The sequence below is a fragment of the Triticum dicoccoides genome, chromosome 2B (assembly GCF_002162155.2).
Source record: "Triticum dicoccoides isolate Atlit2015 ecotype Zavitan chromosome 2B, WEW_v2.0, whole genome shotgun sequence".
Lineage (NCBI taxonomy): Eukaryota > Viridiplantae > Streptophyta > Magnoliopsida > Poales > Poaceae > Triticum > Triticum dicoccoides.
Window position 1 is genome coordinate 221,963,494 of NC_041383.1, and position 18,648 is coordinate 221,982,141.

The window sequence follows — 18,648 nt, forward strand, 5'->3', positions numbered from 1 at the left end:
GTTTTCGGGGCAGGCGGGGCGGCGCACCGCCGGCCGCGGGCGGCGGGGGGCTGCTGTTTGGCCGGTGGTGGCTGGCGGCTCAGGGGGGTGGAGGTTGAAGATGAACTGCACGCCCTTGATTTCGTATCCAATGGCTGCAAAATCGACTGACCAGAGATGAAAAAGTCAGTCGACTGACGTGTAGCCTCACCTTGCTAGTGCATTCAGTTTCGACAGTAAAATTCAGTTTCGACAGCAAAATTCAGTTTCGACAGTTAAGTTCAGTTTTGACAGTTAAGTTCAGAGATGAGCGCCTGATGTATTTTATATCTAGCACTTTGTGGTTATGTATTTTATGTCATGTATTGGAGATGCTATTAGAATTCAACTCAGGTTAACGTTGTCTCTCTTGTCCTGCTTCAGCCTCGGCGTCGTACAACTCACCAGAGCTGCTCCAACGATGAAACGCTCCATCACAGCGGAGCAGTACCTCGGGCTCCATCTCCAGACGCCTAAGATCTTCTTCCCCTCCTCCGATAGCCAAGTCAGCCGAAGCATCCTCACCGGCCAACCCAATCACGCTGAGATCGACATGGCTTCGCCAAAGAGGTTGTACACTTGTTGCATCTCTTTTTTACTCTACATGTTATATATATTGTCCACTGAGCACACATAGTAACGGGAAATACGATTATTTTATCCTACTATATGACAAGCAGTGAGGTACCAGGAAACTTAGCTATCCGTGATGGACTCTCTTGAATGCCATCATTATTTATCTCTGCGCGTTTGAGCTGTGCATTTGTTGATGGGCCTCGGAGTTGAGCTAGTATGGCAGTGGCCTGGGTCCAAAGTAATAAAAGTAGCACAAAAACATTTTTTTAGTGTAGGATTTTCCTTGCTCAAGCCTGCCTACTAGACTCGCCAGTGCTTGAAAGGAAAAGTGAATGAAAAACATAGGAATTGGAAAGTTTCCTATGGTACTACTTTTCATGAATTTGGTGCAAAGGAATGGAGCAAAGAAAAATTGTAGGATTTGTTCCTTTAGTGTCTCCTTGAAAGAAAAACCATAGGAATTCTAATTTCCACTAGTCCTCCTTTTCATATTCCTACTAGCAAGATGCCCATGCGTTGCACGGAACATCAAGAAGCATTTGTATGAGTAGTTTATCTTGTGGGAGAAAAGGATGAACGAGGGAAGGCCTTATTTGCAAATGTAGAGAGGGGTGTGGGTATCTTTTTGCAAAATCGCCATAGTTTCCTTCCTATCCGTCAGATATAAATCGGACGACCTATATTGCAGGATGGCAGGCACACCATCATCACCGACTCTGTTTTTTATAAGAGTAGAGATTCATCAAGCACAAGACTAAGAGATAGTAGCATAATAGCATTATAACCGTACATTTTCTTGTGGTTTGACTTAATCTCACCATGCTTTTTTGCATCCTGTTATCTTCCAATTGTTGTGAATCAAACACCCAGATTGGCAAAAATCCTGTGTTTTTAAATTCTCTGTTTTGCACATGCATTCCTATCCTATTCCTGTCTATTTCCTATCCCTGCATTGTTAGAATCCTCAAATTCAAACAAGCCCTTACTCAATTACTTCTGTTACAGATATGTGTCAAAGAAAACCTTGTGTGGTCTATCCCGCTCCTGCGGCGCTGTGTTCCACCCCAGCTCAGCTGCTCCAACGACGGAAGGGTTCACCACAGCAGGGATCCGCTCTCCAGACTGTCTTTCGCCGCCTCGGATCTTCTTCCCCGCCGCCGACAGCCACGACAACTGCATTACCATCATCAACTAAGTAGATGACCTTGAGGACTACACGGGTCCGCAAGAGAGGTCGCACTCTTCTATGTCTGCTTACGTTATGCATCGCTTAATATGATGACATGCTACATTATCATCGTGTTCACCTATTAGACTCCGAGTCAGGTCCAAACCAATGCTGAAACTTGAGTTTTTAAATGGTTGTGGGGTACATATTGGGGCAGCAATCAGTACTATCTATCTACTATCTGGTTAATCTCGGGTGTCTACTATGAGTTTCATGTTGGGTGCAAACAAACATTAAAGGAGCCATTATCTGTATTTTTTAACTAAAGCTATTATCTGCCTGCTATCATTGGTTTTGGGTCTATCCACAGTTTGCTACCATCACTCTGGATTTGTGCATGCACTCCTTACATAATCTCACTATGTTTTATTCCTATGCATGCCAGTTATTGTACACAATGGAACTGATCATGTAGAGCAAAAGAGACGAGCCTTGCGTGGCAATAAAATTTCATGCAGACGTCGCTCCATGGTGGGCGCAAAGGCAGCCCCCCCTCCACCCATTTCGGATCGTAATCAAGAGGAAGATAACTGTTCTGAGGGGGATTCAGAAGGAGAAGACCACTCCTATTTACCCCATGAGGTCTTCGCTCTAACTTGGCATGCTGATGTTGGTAATATCATGCATATGGTGCCTTGCATTGCTTACTGTATACATTAAAGATGGCATCTGCTTAGTTTAGACATGCTTTGTGTCAATGCCATCTGTTTAGTTTCTTTATCGTATATGTGAATCATGCAATGCCATCTTGTTTAGCCAGGCATCATATATGTGAATTTTGCAATGCCACCCTGGTTAGCCAACCATCTTATATGTGAATTATATCATGCCACCATTTTTTTATTACGTGTTAAATTTGTCAACAATTTTAGTACATTCAATTACTCTTCCTGTGCATCAGCCATTCGGCACGGTCATGGAAAAATCTGGAGTGGAAACAAGGTCTTGAGAGCAGACAATGCTATCTGACGAAGCGCATGTCTTGCTGGTTACCGATAGCTCCTTATTGGAGGATTCAGAGACAGATGACCAGTCATATCCCCCCCCCCCGAGGTGCATGCTCTAACTTAGCAGGGTTATGTTGCTCATATCGTGCATATGGTATCTTGCATTGCTATGTCATTTGCTTAGTTTAGACATGCTTTGTGTGAATGCCACATGTTTAGTGTCTAATTACCATATATGTGAATTATGCAATGCCATCTTGTTGCAAGACATTATATATGTGAATTATGCAATGTTATCTTGTTGCAAGGCATTGTGTATGTGAATTATGCAATGCCATGCTGTTTAGGCAAGCGTCATATATGTGAATTATATCATGCCGTCCTTTTTTTTGTATTTCTCATTGCTTTTGTCGACAATGTTTGTATATTCAACTGCTCTTCCTGTGCATCAGCCATTGGATTTGGTGATGGAGAAATCTGGAGTGAAAACAAGGTCTTCAGAGCAGACAATGCTACCTGCTGAAGCAGATATCTTGCTGGTTACAGATAGCTCTTCAGAGGAGGATTCAGAGGCAGATGACCAGTCCTATTATCCCCCTGAGGTGTATGCTCAAACTTGGCAGGGTTATATTACTCATATCATGCATATGTTGTATTGCAATGCTTAGTTTTTACATCATATACACAATATTGAATGCCATCTCCTTAGTTGACACATCATATATGCGATTTCCCTTTGCTCACTTCCTTAGTATATAAATCATATATTTGAATTATGTCATGCCATGATGTTTATATAGACAGCATGTATCTGAATTATGGCATGCCAACCCATTTTCTAAAGACATAATATGGTTATACCATCTCATCTTGTTTACATAGTCATCATATTTTAAATTATGTCATTCTATCCATGAATTATATCATGCCATCATGTTTCCATCAACGACATGTTTGTGTTTTATGGTATGCCAGCCACTTTAATAGACACATCGTATAGTTATATCATGTCATCCTGTTTACATAGTCATCATATTTTGAAGTATGTCATTCTATCCTGTTTAGTTAGCCATCATACATGTGAAATTGTGTCATGCTATCCTCTTTAATTAGCCATCATATATGTGAAATTATGTCCTGTTATTCTGTTTGGTTAGACAACATAAATGTGAATTATTTCATGCCCTGTTTTCTTCCCTACTATCCATTGCACCTGTCTATCTTACAATGTCTGTACATTCAATTACTTTTTTGTTTGTCAGCCATTTCAATTGGAGGGAGTGATGGCAGTATCTATGGGAGTAAAAACACGGTCTTCAGAAAAGATCGTGCTACCTGTCGATGCAGATAGAACCACAGTTGTACTTGCCCAAGAACCATCCCCACCACACATAACCCAGACTCATGTAGATTGTACCCCTACCCAGTTGGGCAGAGAACCAGCTACACCCCTTCTAACCCCAACCCCAGCAGATAGTAACCCAGTTCCTGTTGACACAGCACCGTCTCCACCACAGAGCACCCAAACACGAGCAGTTAGTAAGGCAACTGCAGTGCCCAAAGCACGAGGACCACCACTCCGAACCCCAAGTCAATGCTTAAAGCAGAAGAATAATTGTTCTCAGGTCAGGTTCCATAGCTATGGTTCATACTACTTTGCTCTTGCATCACTGTATTTACTCATACCAACTAATTTCAAATTTGAAGGATGCAATTGAAACTCCAATGGCGCAACAGGTATGTTTTAAACTTGTTTCTTTAACGTGTTTGGCTGTTTGCTGTTGTAACTTGCTCTATGTTGATTTCAGTTTTAATTGAATAAACAGTTATGTTCTCATGCCATGCACATTACAAGTGTTGTTATTGCTGTGTAGTTTCCCACACTTATATTCTGTCTATACTGCTTTGTCTTAAATAGATATGATTCGAACTGTATCTATCTTGATTTGGCAACATAAACTAGAATGATATAGACCATACAGTGACTATACTACATAGATATATGTTTGTTTCATGCTGTTATCCTGTCCACCTTACTACTGAACTGGTTTACCAAAATGAGTTTCATATACTACATTGTAAACCTGTGATGTGTTTGTTTGTTTCTCTTTTAGAACACAGATAAAATATTGGAGAAGAGTACCCCGTTATGCAATGGTAAAGGAGGTAATGCAGATAAGGTTCAAGATAGTGAGACATCCCTGTTGGTCTCCAAGAAAACTAATAAAAACTATATTGAAGACACTGAGACAACCCCAAAGTCATGTCTTAATGCAGTGTTCGAGTTACTGGCTACTACTGCTGGCACCATCTCTTCGAACTTGTTGCCTGAATCAGTTCGGCTTCTTGAGTCTCAACTTCAAGTTGAAAGACATCGATTAGATGTTATGCGACAGGAAGCCGAAGGACTGAGGAAGTCCCTGCAGAATTCAGATGCATACTTTCTGATGCGACAACAAGTGCTGGAGGACTTAAGCGCCAAACAAGAGAAAGTTAATAAGCTTGCTAAGCATCTTGCCAGCATTATGGGCACCCATGATATTGTTTCTTGAGCTCTTCTGAAGTGGTTTCGGTTCTGGACTTGTTTTGCTGTGGCGTTTATATGTTGCTGTGTTCCCTATATTTGCACTGGTGGCGAACTTTGATGCCCAGTGGATGTAATATGTGTAATAGCCGTGATAGCCTAGCGTAAGTTGCTTGCTTATTTATTTCCTTATTGTCTTGTTTATTTCTTTGCTTGTAGTCAGTGCAGTTCTTTTTCCGCGGTTTGCTAGTGGCCGCAATAACCTATTTTTTAAAACTAGGCCACAATAACCATGGGCTACATATTTACTGTAGTTATTGTGACAAACACGTATCATCATGGAAGTGTATTTTTTTATAGTGCTTGAACCTTCTACTAAAGGCGGTTTCATATTTTTAACCGCCTCCAGTATTTTCAGTAACAATAATAACCGCCTCCATTGGGATATTACATGCGGTTTTACTACACGGGGACAAAACTGCCTCAATTGCATGCTTCTAATGCATGTTTTTGTATCGTGATTCATTTTTCAGCATTGTAGTATATATAGTTCTTAATAACTAGGGTTACGGTGTACAACTTGTGTTTGTGGTGGATTGATGATGTATTTGACTATTAGCATTTTTCTCTGCGAGATTAGTTCATCTCCCTTCTTTGATGATTACACCACCATTTTGCATGCAATACCATGCTACATTTGTCCAACACTAGTACAATACCAACTCTAAATGTAACCCTACTTGTACACAATATCCGACACAAATTCAACATAAAGAGCTCCCGTGAACTATGAAATATTACATGAGTAGGTTATCGGGATACACCGCATTGTCGACAAAATAATCCCTCCATTTCTTGGCATGGCCATCTATCCTATTGCGACAAATGTATCTATGCCCCAGCTGAGAATGTGCTCTGGCATTTTAGTTCCTCCATTATCATCACCATGGCCATTTGAAAACTATCATCATCTTCCTCTTTCTATTGCTTCGACTATGAGTCCTCGAAGAACTCTTGAACAAGCATGCTCATCTATCAATTTGACCTACCGAATAGAAATTGATGCATAAAACCGAAAAATATAAGGAAAAATAAGCAAAATTACTGCATGGTCTATCTATCATCGACAAACTGAAGCTGAGACAAGTTGGGCACGTCATCGAGGTGAAAGGTAGACAGGAGACAGGGCACGTGCTGACGACGGGAGAGTGAGACCCATGTTGGCTATCCCAGGTGTGTCTCGAGAGCTCGTCGCCGCTATGCTCATTATACGATGATGTCAAGGGCGCTGCAGCTGTGGATGAGCTCGTGGTTGAGCTTGGTTGTCGATGTTGAGTTCGGGGTGGCCGAGCGATGGCGTATTGGAGCCAGAAGACGTGTCTCTGCCCGAAGGATGCACAGTGCAGGTCTAGAGAAGAGAGGTAGTGGCGGTAGTGCAGCCTCACACAGAGGTTTCGAGCCGCGAACTAGGTTTCGAGCCGCGAACTCTCAGAGAGGTCACGGATGGTGGCATGGGAAGCGATACCATGGCCTGAGGGTGGCCGACGGCGACAAGTCATGGTGGCGGTTGACAACTATTGCAGACAGAATATCCTCCCTCTCAGATTGCGTTGATCGAGATGTCTTAGGCAAGCATAATTAAGGCTAATATTTCTAGCTAGAAGGGGCATTTTTTAACACACCACAATCACTTTTTTGGACTTAGGGCATCTCCAACCCTCAAACCTCCACCATATGCCTGGAGTGCGGTGTCCGGATCACTTTTGCCATCCAACAGGAACCTGTATATATACGCTTAGCAGTTTGAATGTACAAATTTGGGTATCCTAGAGACAAATGTGGGGGCTTTGCCGGAGTCCAGACATGCACTCGACCAATCGCATGTATGGCCCCCTCTTCTCTCCCCCAGCCGCACATGCAAATATCCCACCACATGCATGATCCCTAGGGGCGGAGACACGTTTGGTCGAAGCCCCAGGCCCCAGGCCCCAGGCTTGCTACAGTGTAGCTACTGTGTCAAACAGTGCACAACATGCTTCAGTCAAGGAAGAAAATTTTCCTGACGCCTCGGGCCCAAGCCCCCCCGGCCTGGGTCCTGTCTCCGCCACTGACGATCCCCATCAATTTTTTCTCGTCTTAACCGGATACTTTTTTTGCATGGTAATATGTGTCTCATTTATATTATAAAGATCAAAGTACAAATCACGTAAAGACCAACATGACAAAACAGAAAAGGCAGCAGAACGTCTCTAAGCTTGACACCAACACCCGTCACCTGCCTTCGGCATCACCACAACCAAACCAATACTTTGTGATTAGCATTATATGACTTCCTTAGGCATCATGTCCGGACATATATACCGAAGACATTTGCGATGGAGATGCCCTTAAAATGATGCCGGGGATTAATTCCAATGGTTTTTTTAATTATTGATTGGACTTGCCCACTGCTTACTTTTTTTGAGTTAAAACGAAACTTTATTCATTAGAAATTATCAGTATATCGTTTGTGAGGATCATTACAATTTCATTTAGAGGCTCCTCAAACAAATCCGAAGTTGAAGAAAATCTAGCTAATCTGGCAAGTTCATGTGCTACTTTATTTGCCTCTCTATTACAGTGTTCGAATCTAGTCATGATAAAATCACATGCATAGTGAATGCAGTCATCGAAAATTGCCGCCGCCGCACCCGTTGATTGTCCTCCGTGCTGCATGGTCTAAATCACATCCATATTATCTGAGTTGATGATTAATCGGTTGCACCCTGCCCTTTGCGCTAGTGTTAGTCCAAATTTGAGAGCTAATGCTTCTTCCATCAGAACATCCGCGCAATGGTCAATCTTTCCATTTCCTCCTGCAATAAACCTACCTTTGTCATCTCGCAAGACTGCCCCCATCGTACCCTTCAGCATGTCATGGTCAAAAGAGGCATCAACATTGAGTTTCACGAAACCCCTCGAAGGACAAAGCCAACCCCCTTTTTATGGACGCCTTTGAAGATGATGCATTTACAAAATTGTATGTAAGGGTTATGATCCCTATTGATATCTGAGCTGCATTCTGAGTTACTTCCTTGTGCACTAATTCCCGTCTCTCCCACCATAGGTACCAAGCTGAAATAGCCATCATTTCTCATACATTTTGGTACCCCATAATACGCAAATCTTGCTCTGGAAGAAGTAAAAGGTATTCCAATATCGCCTCTCCAGCACGATCAACCTCACAGGCTCTGTCAATAATGTCCTCCGTCCCTAATCTCTTCCAGACTTCCTTTGCTTTAGTACATAGAAAAAGCATGTGTTTCGTGTCTTCTACACCCTGAGAGCAAGTAGGGCACAAGGGCGAAACCTTCATGTGTCTATTAGCGAGTGTTGCCCAGCATGGGAGAGGCCATGTAACATACCCCATTTGAAAATTTTGACTTTTGCCGGACATGATAACTTCCATATCTGACACCATATAGGGTTAGGTGTGGTTCGCCCCATCCCATTAGAATGTTTTAGTTGACTCCCATACTGATAGTTCCACTCCATAGAGTAAGCAGACCGTACTAGAACATACCATTTTTTGTATAACTCCAGGCAATGAAATCAGTCATATTATGTTGCGAAATTGGGATTGAAAGAATTCGTTGTGCGTCAATGGGCCACATAGCTTGTCTAATCAGGTCCTCGTCCCAATTATTGGAAATGGGGTCATTCAAATCCACCACTTTTGGTAACAATTGTCCCCCCTTAGGCGTCACAATCTTTCTAGTGGCACAATTTGGGATCCAGACATCTTCCCAATTGTTGATATTATGTCTATTCCCCACTCGCCAAATATAGCCACGTTTCAGAGTAGTTATGCCTGCGATGATGCCTTGCCAGGTGAAGGAAGCACCACGCTTTGGCTTGGAATTCAGCAAGTCGCCATCAGGATAGTAGTTGGCCCATAGAATGGTGGCACACAAGGATTCAGGGTTATCAAGGAGACGCCATGCCTGTTTGGCAAGCAGAGCCAGGCTTGAAACAATGGATATCAGGGAAGCCCATTCATCCTTGGACTTTTGGTACACACATTTTCCACCAGGCCATCCAGTGCATCCTCCTCTGGTTCTCCTCGTCTCCCCACCAGAAATGCGCAATCGCGTCGATGATTTCTTTACAAACTTTTTTTAGGAATTTTAAAGACCGACATTGCATAGGTAGGTATGGCTTGGATCACAGCCTTGAGCAGGATCTCCTTCCCTCCGGCAGATAGTAATTTTTCCTTCCAACCACTAATTTTCTTAACAATACATTCAATCAGAAATTTAAAGCAATCTGTTTTATCAACATCCACGTTTGCTGGCAAGCCCAAGTATTTGTCATTCAGATTCTCCGTCATTATATTCAGCATTGTACACATTTGTTCTCTGATCTCAACCTTCATATTAGGGCTAAAGAAAATACTGAACTTTTCAACGCTTACCAGTTGTCCCGACGCTGGCACAATATAAATCTAGTGCTGATTTCACGGACGTCGCGTTCTGTTGACTGGCTTTCATCAAAATCAAAGAATCATCCGCAAAGAGAAGATTTAAAACTGGCGGGGCGTCTCTACAAACTTTAACTCCTAATATTTTCCCGTTCTCCTCAGCATGCAAGAGCACAACATTCAACCCTTCTGTGCACAGCAGAAAGAGATATGGTGAGGCATGTGATTCTTCCTCACACCACACGACCCACCACAAAACTCCTGCAGAGGCGCGCCAGCCACCGCAATGGCGCACCCACCGCGGCTTCTCTCTTCTCCATTGACCTCCGTCGCTTTGATCCAGGCCAAGCATCCGCAAGCCGCTTCTCTGTACTCAACCAAGCTCCGTCGCTCCGCTCGGCACCGGGCATCTCCGCAGCGACGCTCCACGGCGAGATTAGTTCATCTCCCTTCTTTGATGATTACTCCACAATTTTGCATGCAATACCATGCTACCATTTGTCCAACACTAGTACAACACCAACTCTAAATGTAACCCTACTTGTACACACTATCCGACACAAATTCAACATAAAGAGCTCTCGTGAACTATGAAACATTGCATGAGTAGGTTGTCGGGATACACCGCATTGTTGACAAAATAATCCCTTCGTCTCTTGGCATGGCCATCTATCCTATTGCGACAAATGTACCTATGCCCTAGTTGAGAACATGCTCTGGTATTTTAGTTCCTCCATTATCATCACCATGGGCATTTGAAAACCATCATCATCTTCCTCTTTCTCTTCCTTCGACTATGAGTCCTCAAAGAACTCTTGAACAAGCATGCTCATTTATCAATTTGACCTACTCGAATAGAAATTGACGCATAAAACCAAAAAATATAAGGGAAAATCAGCAAAATTACCGCATGGTCCATCTGTCATCGAGAAATGGAGGCTGAGACGAGTTGGGCACATCATCGGAGTGAAAGGTAGACAGGAGATAGGGCACGTGCCGATGACAGAAGAGTGAGACCCATGGTGGCTCTCCCGGGTGTGACCCTAGAGCTCGCCGCCGCTATGCTCATTAGACGATGATGTCAAGTGCGGTGTAGCTGTGGATGAGCTCGTGTTCGAGCTTGGTTGTTGGTGTTGAGTTCAGGGTGGCCGAGTGATGGCGTATTGGAGGCCAGAAGATGTGTCTCTGCCCGAAGATGCACGGTGCAGGCCTGGAGAAGGGAGGCAGTGGCGGTAGTGCAGCCTCACATAGAGGTTTCGAGCTGGCGAACTCCCGAAGAGGTCACGTATGGTGGCATGCCAAGCCATACCAAGGCCAAAGGGTGGCCCACGGCGACAAGTCATGGTGGCGGTCGACAACTGTTGCAAACAAAAAATCCTCCCGCTCATATTACGTTGATAGAGATGTCTTAGGCAAGCATAATTAAGCCTAATATTTCTAGCTAGAAGAGGCTTTTTGAACACATCGCAGTAACTTTTTTAGACTTAGGGCATCTCTAACCCTCAATCCTCCGTTGTATGTCTGGACCACTTTTGCCATCCAGCAGGGACCTGTATATGTTCGTTTAGCAGTCCGGACATACAGATTTAGGTATCCTAGAGACAAACGTGGGGGCTTTGCCGGAGTCCGACATGCACTCGACCAATCGCATGTATGTTCCCCCTCTTCTCTCTCCCAACCGCACATATATGGTCCCCCTCTCCTCCTAACCGGACACCAAACCATAAATATCCCACACATGCATGGTACGCACCAACTTTTTGTCCTCTCAACCAGATACCTTTTATGTATGATAATATGTGTATCATTTATATCATAAAGATCAAAGTACAAGTCACGTAAAGACCAACGTGACAAAACTGAAAAGACAGTATAACGGCCCGAAGGGGCGACGCAGCGGTGACGCGGGTCGGTGCAGCCGGGAGAAGAACCACGGGGCGGCGGCGCTGCGGCCCGACGGGGTGACGCAACGGCAGCCCGATACTCGATCGGTGGAGAGGCGCGCTGAACTCGGGGACGATCTTCACGGGACTTGGGGAGGCGCGTGCAACCGACGGGCCAGGTCGGTCGCGCGACGTAGATGAGGCCGATCACGGCGGCGAGCGGGTGATCAATCCGATCGCGCACGAGGTCGGGGACGCCGCTCGGTGGAGGCGTGGTGGCGACGGAGTCCGAGATGAAGCTGGCGGCAGCGGGCCGTAGGGCGGCTATGATTGGCCGCCGCATGGCGCGAGGCTGCCGGGTCGGGGTGATGCAGGTGTCCCAGTCGAAGCAGGGCGGTGACGGCCGGCGTAGATCGACGGGCGGGACGTCGCGCGAACGGCGGCGGTGAAGGGCCGCCGCATGACGCGAGGCCGCCAGGTCGGGGCGACCGGCGGGCCGACGCGCCGACAACGCGCGAGGCCGCCGAGTCGGTGAAGAAGCCGGCCAATCGCGCCGGTGTTGGAGTAGAGGCGCACGGGGTCGACGGCGGCGGTGGGCGACGCAAACCGGATCACATAGACCGGAAAACCAAAAAATAGACGCCGATCAAAACGACCGGCGAGAGAGAGAGAAAACCAGGATCAAAGGATCGGGAAAAAAGACTCTCTAGGGCAGTCGGCCAACACGGCCGGCGGACGAACCCTAGGTACGGGCGGCGCGGCCCCCGGCGGCGGTCATGGAGGCCGACCGCCCCGGGGGCGGCGCGCGGGTGCGGAAGCGGCGGCGGCTAGGGTTTAGGATCGACTTGCGATAGATACCATGTTAGAAGGGAGAGAGGGATTTGGTGGAATAGTTCGTTGTATTGCTTGAGCCTCATAGGCATATATATAGGAGTACAATCATCTACTTGGAGTACAAGACAAGTCAGAACAAATCCTATCTCGTCTTTCCTAATAAACATTATACTCAACACTTGACACCAACACCTGTAACCAGTCTTTGGCATCACCACAACCAAACAGATACTTTGTGATTAGTATTGTATGACTCCCTTAAGCATCATGTCCTCGGACCATGTCCGCACATATATATACTCCCTCCGTTCCTAAATATAAGTCTTTTTAGATATTTCAATAAAAGACTACATACAAAGCAAAATAAATGAATCTACATTCTAAAATATGTCTATATACATTCGTATGTAGTTCATAGTCAAATCCCTAAAAAGACTTATATTTAGGAACGGAGGGAATAGAAGACATTTGCGACGGAGATGCCCTTAAAATGATGCCGGGGATTAGTTCCAATGGTTTTCTCTTATTGATTGGACTTGCCCACTGCTTGCTTGACTGAAGGCATGCGATTCTTCCTCACATGACCCACCACGAGACTCCTGCAGAGGCGCGCCAGCCACCGCAATGGCGCATCCACCGCCGCTTCTCTCTTCTCCACCGACCTCCGTCGCTTTGATCCAGGCCGAGCATCCGCAACGCCGCTACTCTGTCCTCGACCAAGCTCCGTCGCTCCGCTCGACACCGGGCATCTCCGCAGCGACGCTCCACGGCGAGATTGGTCGCCGCCCCCTCCGTGAAATTCAAGGTCGGCGGCGTCGATGCCAACCACCGCGACGGGGAATGCGGAACTGCGGCGGCTGGGCCGACGCCTCCCCTCGCCCCTCTCTCTCCGGCGGCTCCCACCGCACCGGAGGCGGCGGCGCGCCAGGACTAGTGGGCCAAGCGGAGGCCTTTCCAGCACCAGGCCCAATGCTGCTAGGGGCTTCTTAAGTCATGCCTTGGGCGTACCGGACAGGCCCAGGCCCAGGCCCAATGCTGCGAACTCGAGGTTGCCTACCGCCTCCTTTCAAAGGCGAAAGCTCGCGGGCGTCATATATACAGCCTCCGCCTCACCGTCCTCTTCCTCGCCCTCTTCTTCACCCTTCCCGGAGCGAGAAGCTTGCGCGGGCATCATATACAGCCCCCTTCCTCGGTGTGCTGAACCCTTCCTGGAGTGGAGAAAGACCAGGTTTGTACATTACGATCTTGACACATGATTTCTTGCTGGGTTTATCTGCGGAGCGCGTATCTTGTAGTACAACATTACCGAATTTGGTTGAGTTCTGGGCATGGTGTTTCGTTCTTGATCATCCCCTCCCCTCCTGCGCTGCTCTTCTTCCCGGAGTAAGAAGACCTTTGGACGTTAAAATTCAGGAGTGCAGATGAATCTTTCCAACTTTCTTGGATTCACGAGTTCTTGCAGAGTTAATTTGAGTTGCATTTCGTACGACAGTAGCGATTTTCGTGGAAATATGGTACGGTTTCTTGGTTAGAATGGTTCTTGGTCCTCCCGCTCGTGCTGCTCTGCTTCCCGGCCGGAGTTACAAGAGTTTCGGATATACAGTAGGATTTAGGAGCACAAAAGCGCGATCCCAAGTTTTCTTGGCTTGATGATTTGTTGCGGGGATATTTTGTGGAGTATATGGTACAGCAGTACCAAGTTTAGTGGAATTTTGCATAAGGTTGCTTGGTTAGAATGGTTCTTGGTCCTCCCGCCCGTGCTGCTCTGCATCCCGGCCAGAGTTACAAGAGTTTTGGACATTAGGATTAGGGGCACAAAAAGCACGATCCCAAGTTTTCTTGGGTTGATGATTTGTTGCGGGGTTAATTTGTGGAGTATATCAAATAGTACAACGTACCAATTTTGGTTGACTTCTGGAGACGATTTGGGGACTAGAATAGTTCGTGGTCACGAATATGTTACTTTCCTTCTTTCTGCTCCCGCCTGTGTGTACATTAACGCTTTAGGGGCACAGAAGCATGATTCCAGGTTTTCTTAGCTTGGTGAGTTCTTGCGGGGTCAAATGTGGATTAGCTGGTGCATCAATACTGATTTTGATGGAACTCTGGAGGTTCTTGGCTAGAATGGTTCTTGGTTGTGGATATGTTACTACTTTACCCTATCTTTTCTGTTTGTTCTTCAATTTTTTGAAGTGCAAAATCGGCAGCGTGAAATTCTGGTGAATACAGACTATTATTTCTTACTGAATTGCTCTTCTGGATTATTATAGCAATTTATTATTTTTGAACTTCCCGTGATGTTCTCTGTGGAACAGGAAACAGAAAATGGCTTGGATGTCTGACCAGCCTTGCCGCTCCTACATCATTGATGGATCTTGCAAGTATGGTTCAGACTGTTTGTTCTCTCATGGACTTGACTTATTTGGGAGGATAGAGATGCAAATCAGGGCACTTCTGCATGTGCCGGATGTATATCAAGTTCCAGTAGAGCACTTGCCATGGAGTCGCCCTGAGTTGGGCATAATGCTTCGGCAAGTGGGATGGGATGGGACTCTTGGTCACCTAATGAGTTTGCTCGAGCGTCTTCATACTATTTGTGTGGTTTATAACAGGTTTTCTATGAACTCATTTCTAATATCTCTCTTTTAGCTGTCTGTTTTTTCACTTTGAATTAGCAATGAGACACATCTCTTTACCTTCCGTAAAAAACTGAGACATGTCTCTTTTCTTTTTCTATATGTTCGATGTTTCAAAACAGCTATGGATATTATGCAATCCTGTTGGAGAATGTTTCACACTACCTGGGTTACTTACCTTACAATCCAAATGTGATGGATGCTGATAGTGAAGCTCACCAGATTTATATTAACTTCTCTGCTCAAAGTATAGAAATATGCACTGAAGAAAATGTTCGTATCTATTTCAGGTATTGTCTTGTAACTTCAGTGTTTGGGCCCTTTAAATAAAGCTCCAAGTGCTATGTTGTTATGTTAATATTATCGTGATGTTTTTTATCCAGCCATTATGGGGAAGTCTTGTCTGTATATATTCCACATGAAATGGCATATGGTTTTGTGAGATTCCGGTACCCTGAGACAGTGAGGCTGCTTTTATCAAACTGGAATCCTCAGGTCCCTCACTTCATCTTCGGAGCAGGGCTTTACGTGGGCCCCTATATCTCCTACAATCGGAGGTAATGATTTAGTGCATGGTTGTTTTATGCTTCCTTCTATGTTGTCCTATTATACAGTGTAAACATAGATATATAATTTCTGTTAAAATAGTATCTCATGTGTGGTGTTCGCACATGCAGAATCTTTACTGTTAGCTATGGTGGAAATGTTGCATGACATTGTTTTAAGCCCTTATGACTTTCTTTATTTTCGACATTTCTGAGACTAGTCAACTGCTGATTGTTTTCGTGGTAGTTAATTTGAGAGTTGTTCGACGGTTGTGAGTAGTCGAAAGTATGGTGAAGACAAGCTCTCTTTTGTTTGACTTTGTGGACTAGTCTCCTTTTCCAACATCATCATCCATTTAGGATGTCAGTCCCAGAATTTTATTTCCATGCTTTGTTGTTGTCATATGCTTTCTAGTGACATGGCTACACATTAGCCTACTGATTTGAATCTTTGTTGTGTATCTAGGTGGCCTATACCATCTTCTCTAAACATCACTAGCCTTTATTCTCTCCATAAGCTGCTGGTTTCATTTTATGTTTCACTAAGGTTATGTTGGTTTGGTTTATTTTATATTTTTGGGTACTTATCGAGTGTCCCTGTTGTTCATGAATTCAATTCATGGAATTAGTTTATTTTTGGTGCACTGATTTAGTTACGCCGTACCTTAGTCAATATATTTTAAAATGTTCCAACTTCAGGAATAAGGGGCCCTTTTTTGCATTTGTGAACTCTGAATGCTCAAGCCTGGAAGTGTTGCAAATACAGGTACCCTGCTGTGAATCATGGGCTGAATGATCCGGATGGAGGGCTAGAACATATGCCAAATGCCGCGGGTGGAGTGGCAGGACAAGTGCCAGGTGTGCCGGATGGAAACGCGGCACAACAAGATATGTGAGTTTTCCTTCTTTTTTACCCTCAATGTATTTTAAACATTACAAGTTCAGGAATAAGGGACTTTTTCTTTTTTGCATTTGCGTACTCTTGAATGCTCAAGTCTGGAAGTGTTGCAAATACAGGAACCCTGCTGGGAATCATGGGCCGAATGTCCCGGATGCAGGGCCTGGACATGTGCCAAATGCCCTGGGTGTACTGCCGGATGAAGTGCTAGGTGTGCCGGAGGGAGACGCAGCACAACCAGATATGTGAGTTTTCCTCTCTTTTTTTTACCTTACACCAGTATATTTCAAATATTACAAGTTCGGGAATAAGGGATATTTTTTGCATTTGTGAGCTCCTAAATGCTCAAGTCTGGAAGTGTTGCAAACACAGGAACCCTGCTGGGAATGGAGTGGCAGGACAAGTGCCAGTTGTTCCGGATGGAGGCGCAGCACAAGAAGATATGTGAGTTTTCCTATTTATGTCGGTATTTTCAGCTACCATATATCGACTTTTAGGATGCTTAATCGAGCTGTTATTCTACCTGGAATGGCTGACCTTATCATGGTTGCGACAAACCAAATTATGCTGGAACCGGAGCACTTCAGATGTTGCGCATTATTTGACATTCTGTATTATTTTGAGTAGCAACGGCCATCCTTATTTCCCAATCCGATATCATTTTTGTTGCCTTTCCCCTGTTGGTTAGTCTGGTGGCAGCAGATCTGAACCATGTGAGCTGTTTTGCAGGGACGAGATTGCTGCCGCTCTTCCAGATGTCGACTGTTTCTACCAGGCAACCTGACCTGACCTGACCAGAGAGCGGAAGTGGATTGGAACGACGCTCCTCATCCAGATGTTGTTGATTCCCATTGGATACATACACTCCAGACATACACTGTAGATTAGATGAGTATACTTCAGACGCAGCAAACTTGAGTACACTATACTGAAGCGCTTCTATGGTTTCCTCTTGCAACTTGAGTACACTGTAGATAGATCATATATAAAGAAAAAGGAAGTTTTTGTACATTGAAGCGCTTTCCTTGGTTGAGTAGGTTTGGGGTCAATCCCCCTGCTGTTATGACCTGCTGATGCATGATCTAAGAATCCTTGTAGTTCTACTCTACACACTGAGTTTTTTTTTTGGTAGTTAATAGCAAAACAGAAACAGTTTGTGTTTGCATATGACACTGAGACCTGTGCGTCTCTTTCGGAGAGAGTAAGGCTGCGCTTGGATTGGGTGTAAAATAATACGGAGGTGTTTTCTTTACAGGTGTAACTTACCGGCTAGTGAGCAATTTCCGGCCGGAAACGAAACGACCGAGCGAGGCATGTATTTTCTACGGAGGTATTTGATACGAAAACGCTGATCCAAACAGGGACTAATGGAAGATATCTTCAGTTTCAGTTGGTTCATTGGGTTTTGCTTACCTGTTTAGTTGTACATCATTGTTGTTTTTCTTCGAGAGAGAGTTGCATTACTCTGGTGATAGGAATAAGTGGTGATTATTTTGTACCAACCTGAGCTTTGTATTATGTGGTTACTAAGTACAGGCATGTGCATTTTGAATTGCCTTGAGATTAGTACATGCCAGATTTTATTTTATTTTTGAAGTGGGACAGTGATAGAGCGAAAGCTTCCTTTTGTTGGCACCACCGGAAACAAAAGGCTGCCTTTTTTAGCTCCCAAGCCCCAAACCAAACTGTGCGTGCGAACCGACGCGGCTGAAGGATAGCATATGATGACTTGATGAGGTAGAGTAATGCCATGGTAAGGCATAAGTCATCGGTTCAAATCCGATAAAGGGCTTTTTAAATTAGTGGTAGAGTAATCTCGTGCTAAGACGTAAGTCGTTAATTCGAATCTGATAGAGTACTTTTCTACTAAATTGATTCACTTTTTTTCTTTGTTTTTGAAACTTTCTCTATATTTTTAGAGAATTTTATAACTTAGTGCGGGATGGATGCATTTTTGGTCTGAACACTAAATGAAGCACAGAGAATTAATCTATAACGATCAACTAAAAAAAAAATCCTAGATGACCTTGCGATCTGTGCAGCAGCCGACTTATTTCAGATGATGAAACGCACATGTGTATGTTTTTGAAAAAGGATATC

At 44.7% G+C, this 18,648-nt stretch overlaps 1 protein-coding gene across 1 annotated transcript; it reads left to right on the forward strand.

Moving 5' to 3' along the window:
- Nucleotides 1-13,010: 13,010 nt before the first annotated feature.
- LOC119363192 lies at nucleotides 13,011-18,080 on the forward strand. The gene is made up of 8 exons (XM_037628502.1): nucleotides 13,011-13,697; nucleotides 14,785-15,081; nucleotides 15,228-15,395; nucleotides 15,489-15,662; nucleotides 16,417-16,542; nucleotides 16,668-16,793; nucleotides 16,921-16,992; nucleotides 17,278-18,080. Exons 1-8 carry the CDS (start codon nucleotides 13,288-13,290, stop codon nucleotides 17,330-17,332), a joined length of 1,428 nt encoding a protein of 475 aa, XP_037484399.1. The 5' UTR covers nucleotides 13,011-13,287; the 3' UTR covers nucleotides 17,333-18,080.
- Nucleotides 18,081-18,648: the final 568 nt, after the last annotated feature.

Coding starts and splice junctions, on each gene's coding strand:
- LOC119363192 (XM_037628502.1), top strand. CDS start 13,288: ATGCCAACCACCGCGACGGGGAATGCGGAACTGCGGCGGCTGGGCCGA. Junction 15,663..16,416: donor TATATCTCCTACAATCGGAG/GTAATGATTTAG, acceptor TTGCAAATACAG/GTACCCTGCTGTGAATCATG. Junction 16,794..16,920: donor GACGCAGCACAACCAGATAT/GTGAGTTTTCCT, acceptor TTGCAAACACAG/GAACCCTGCTGGGAATGGAG.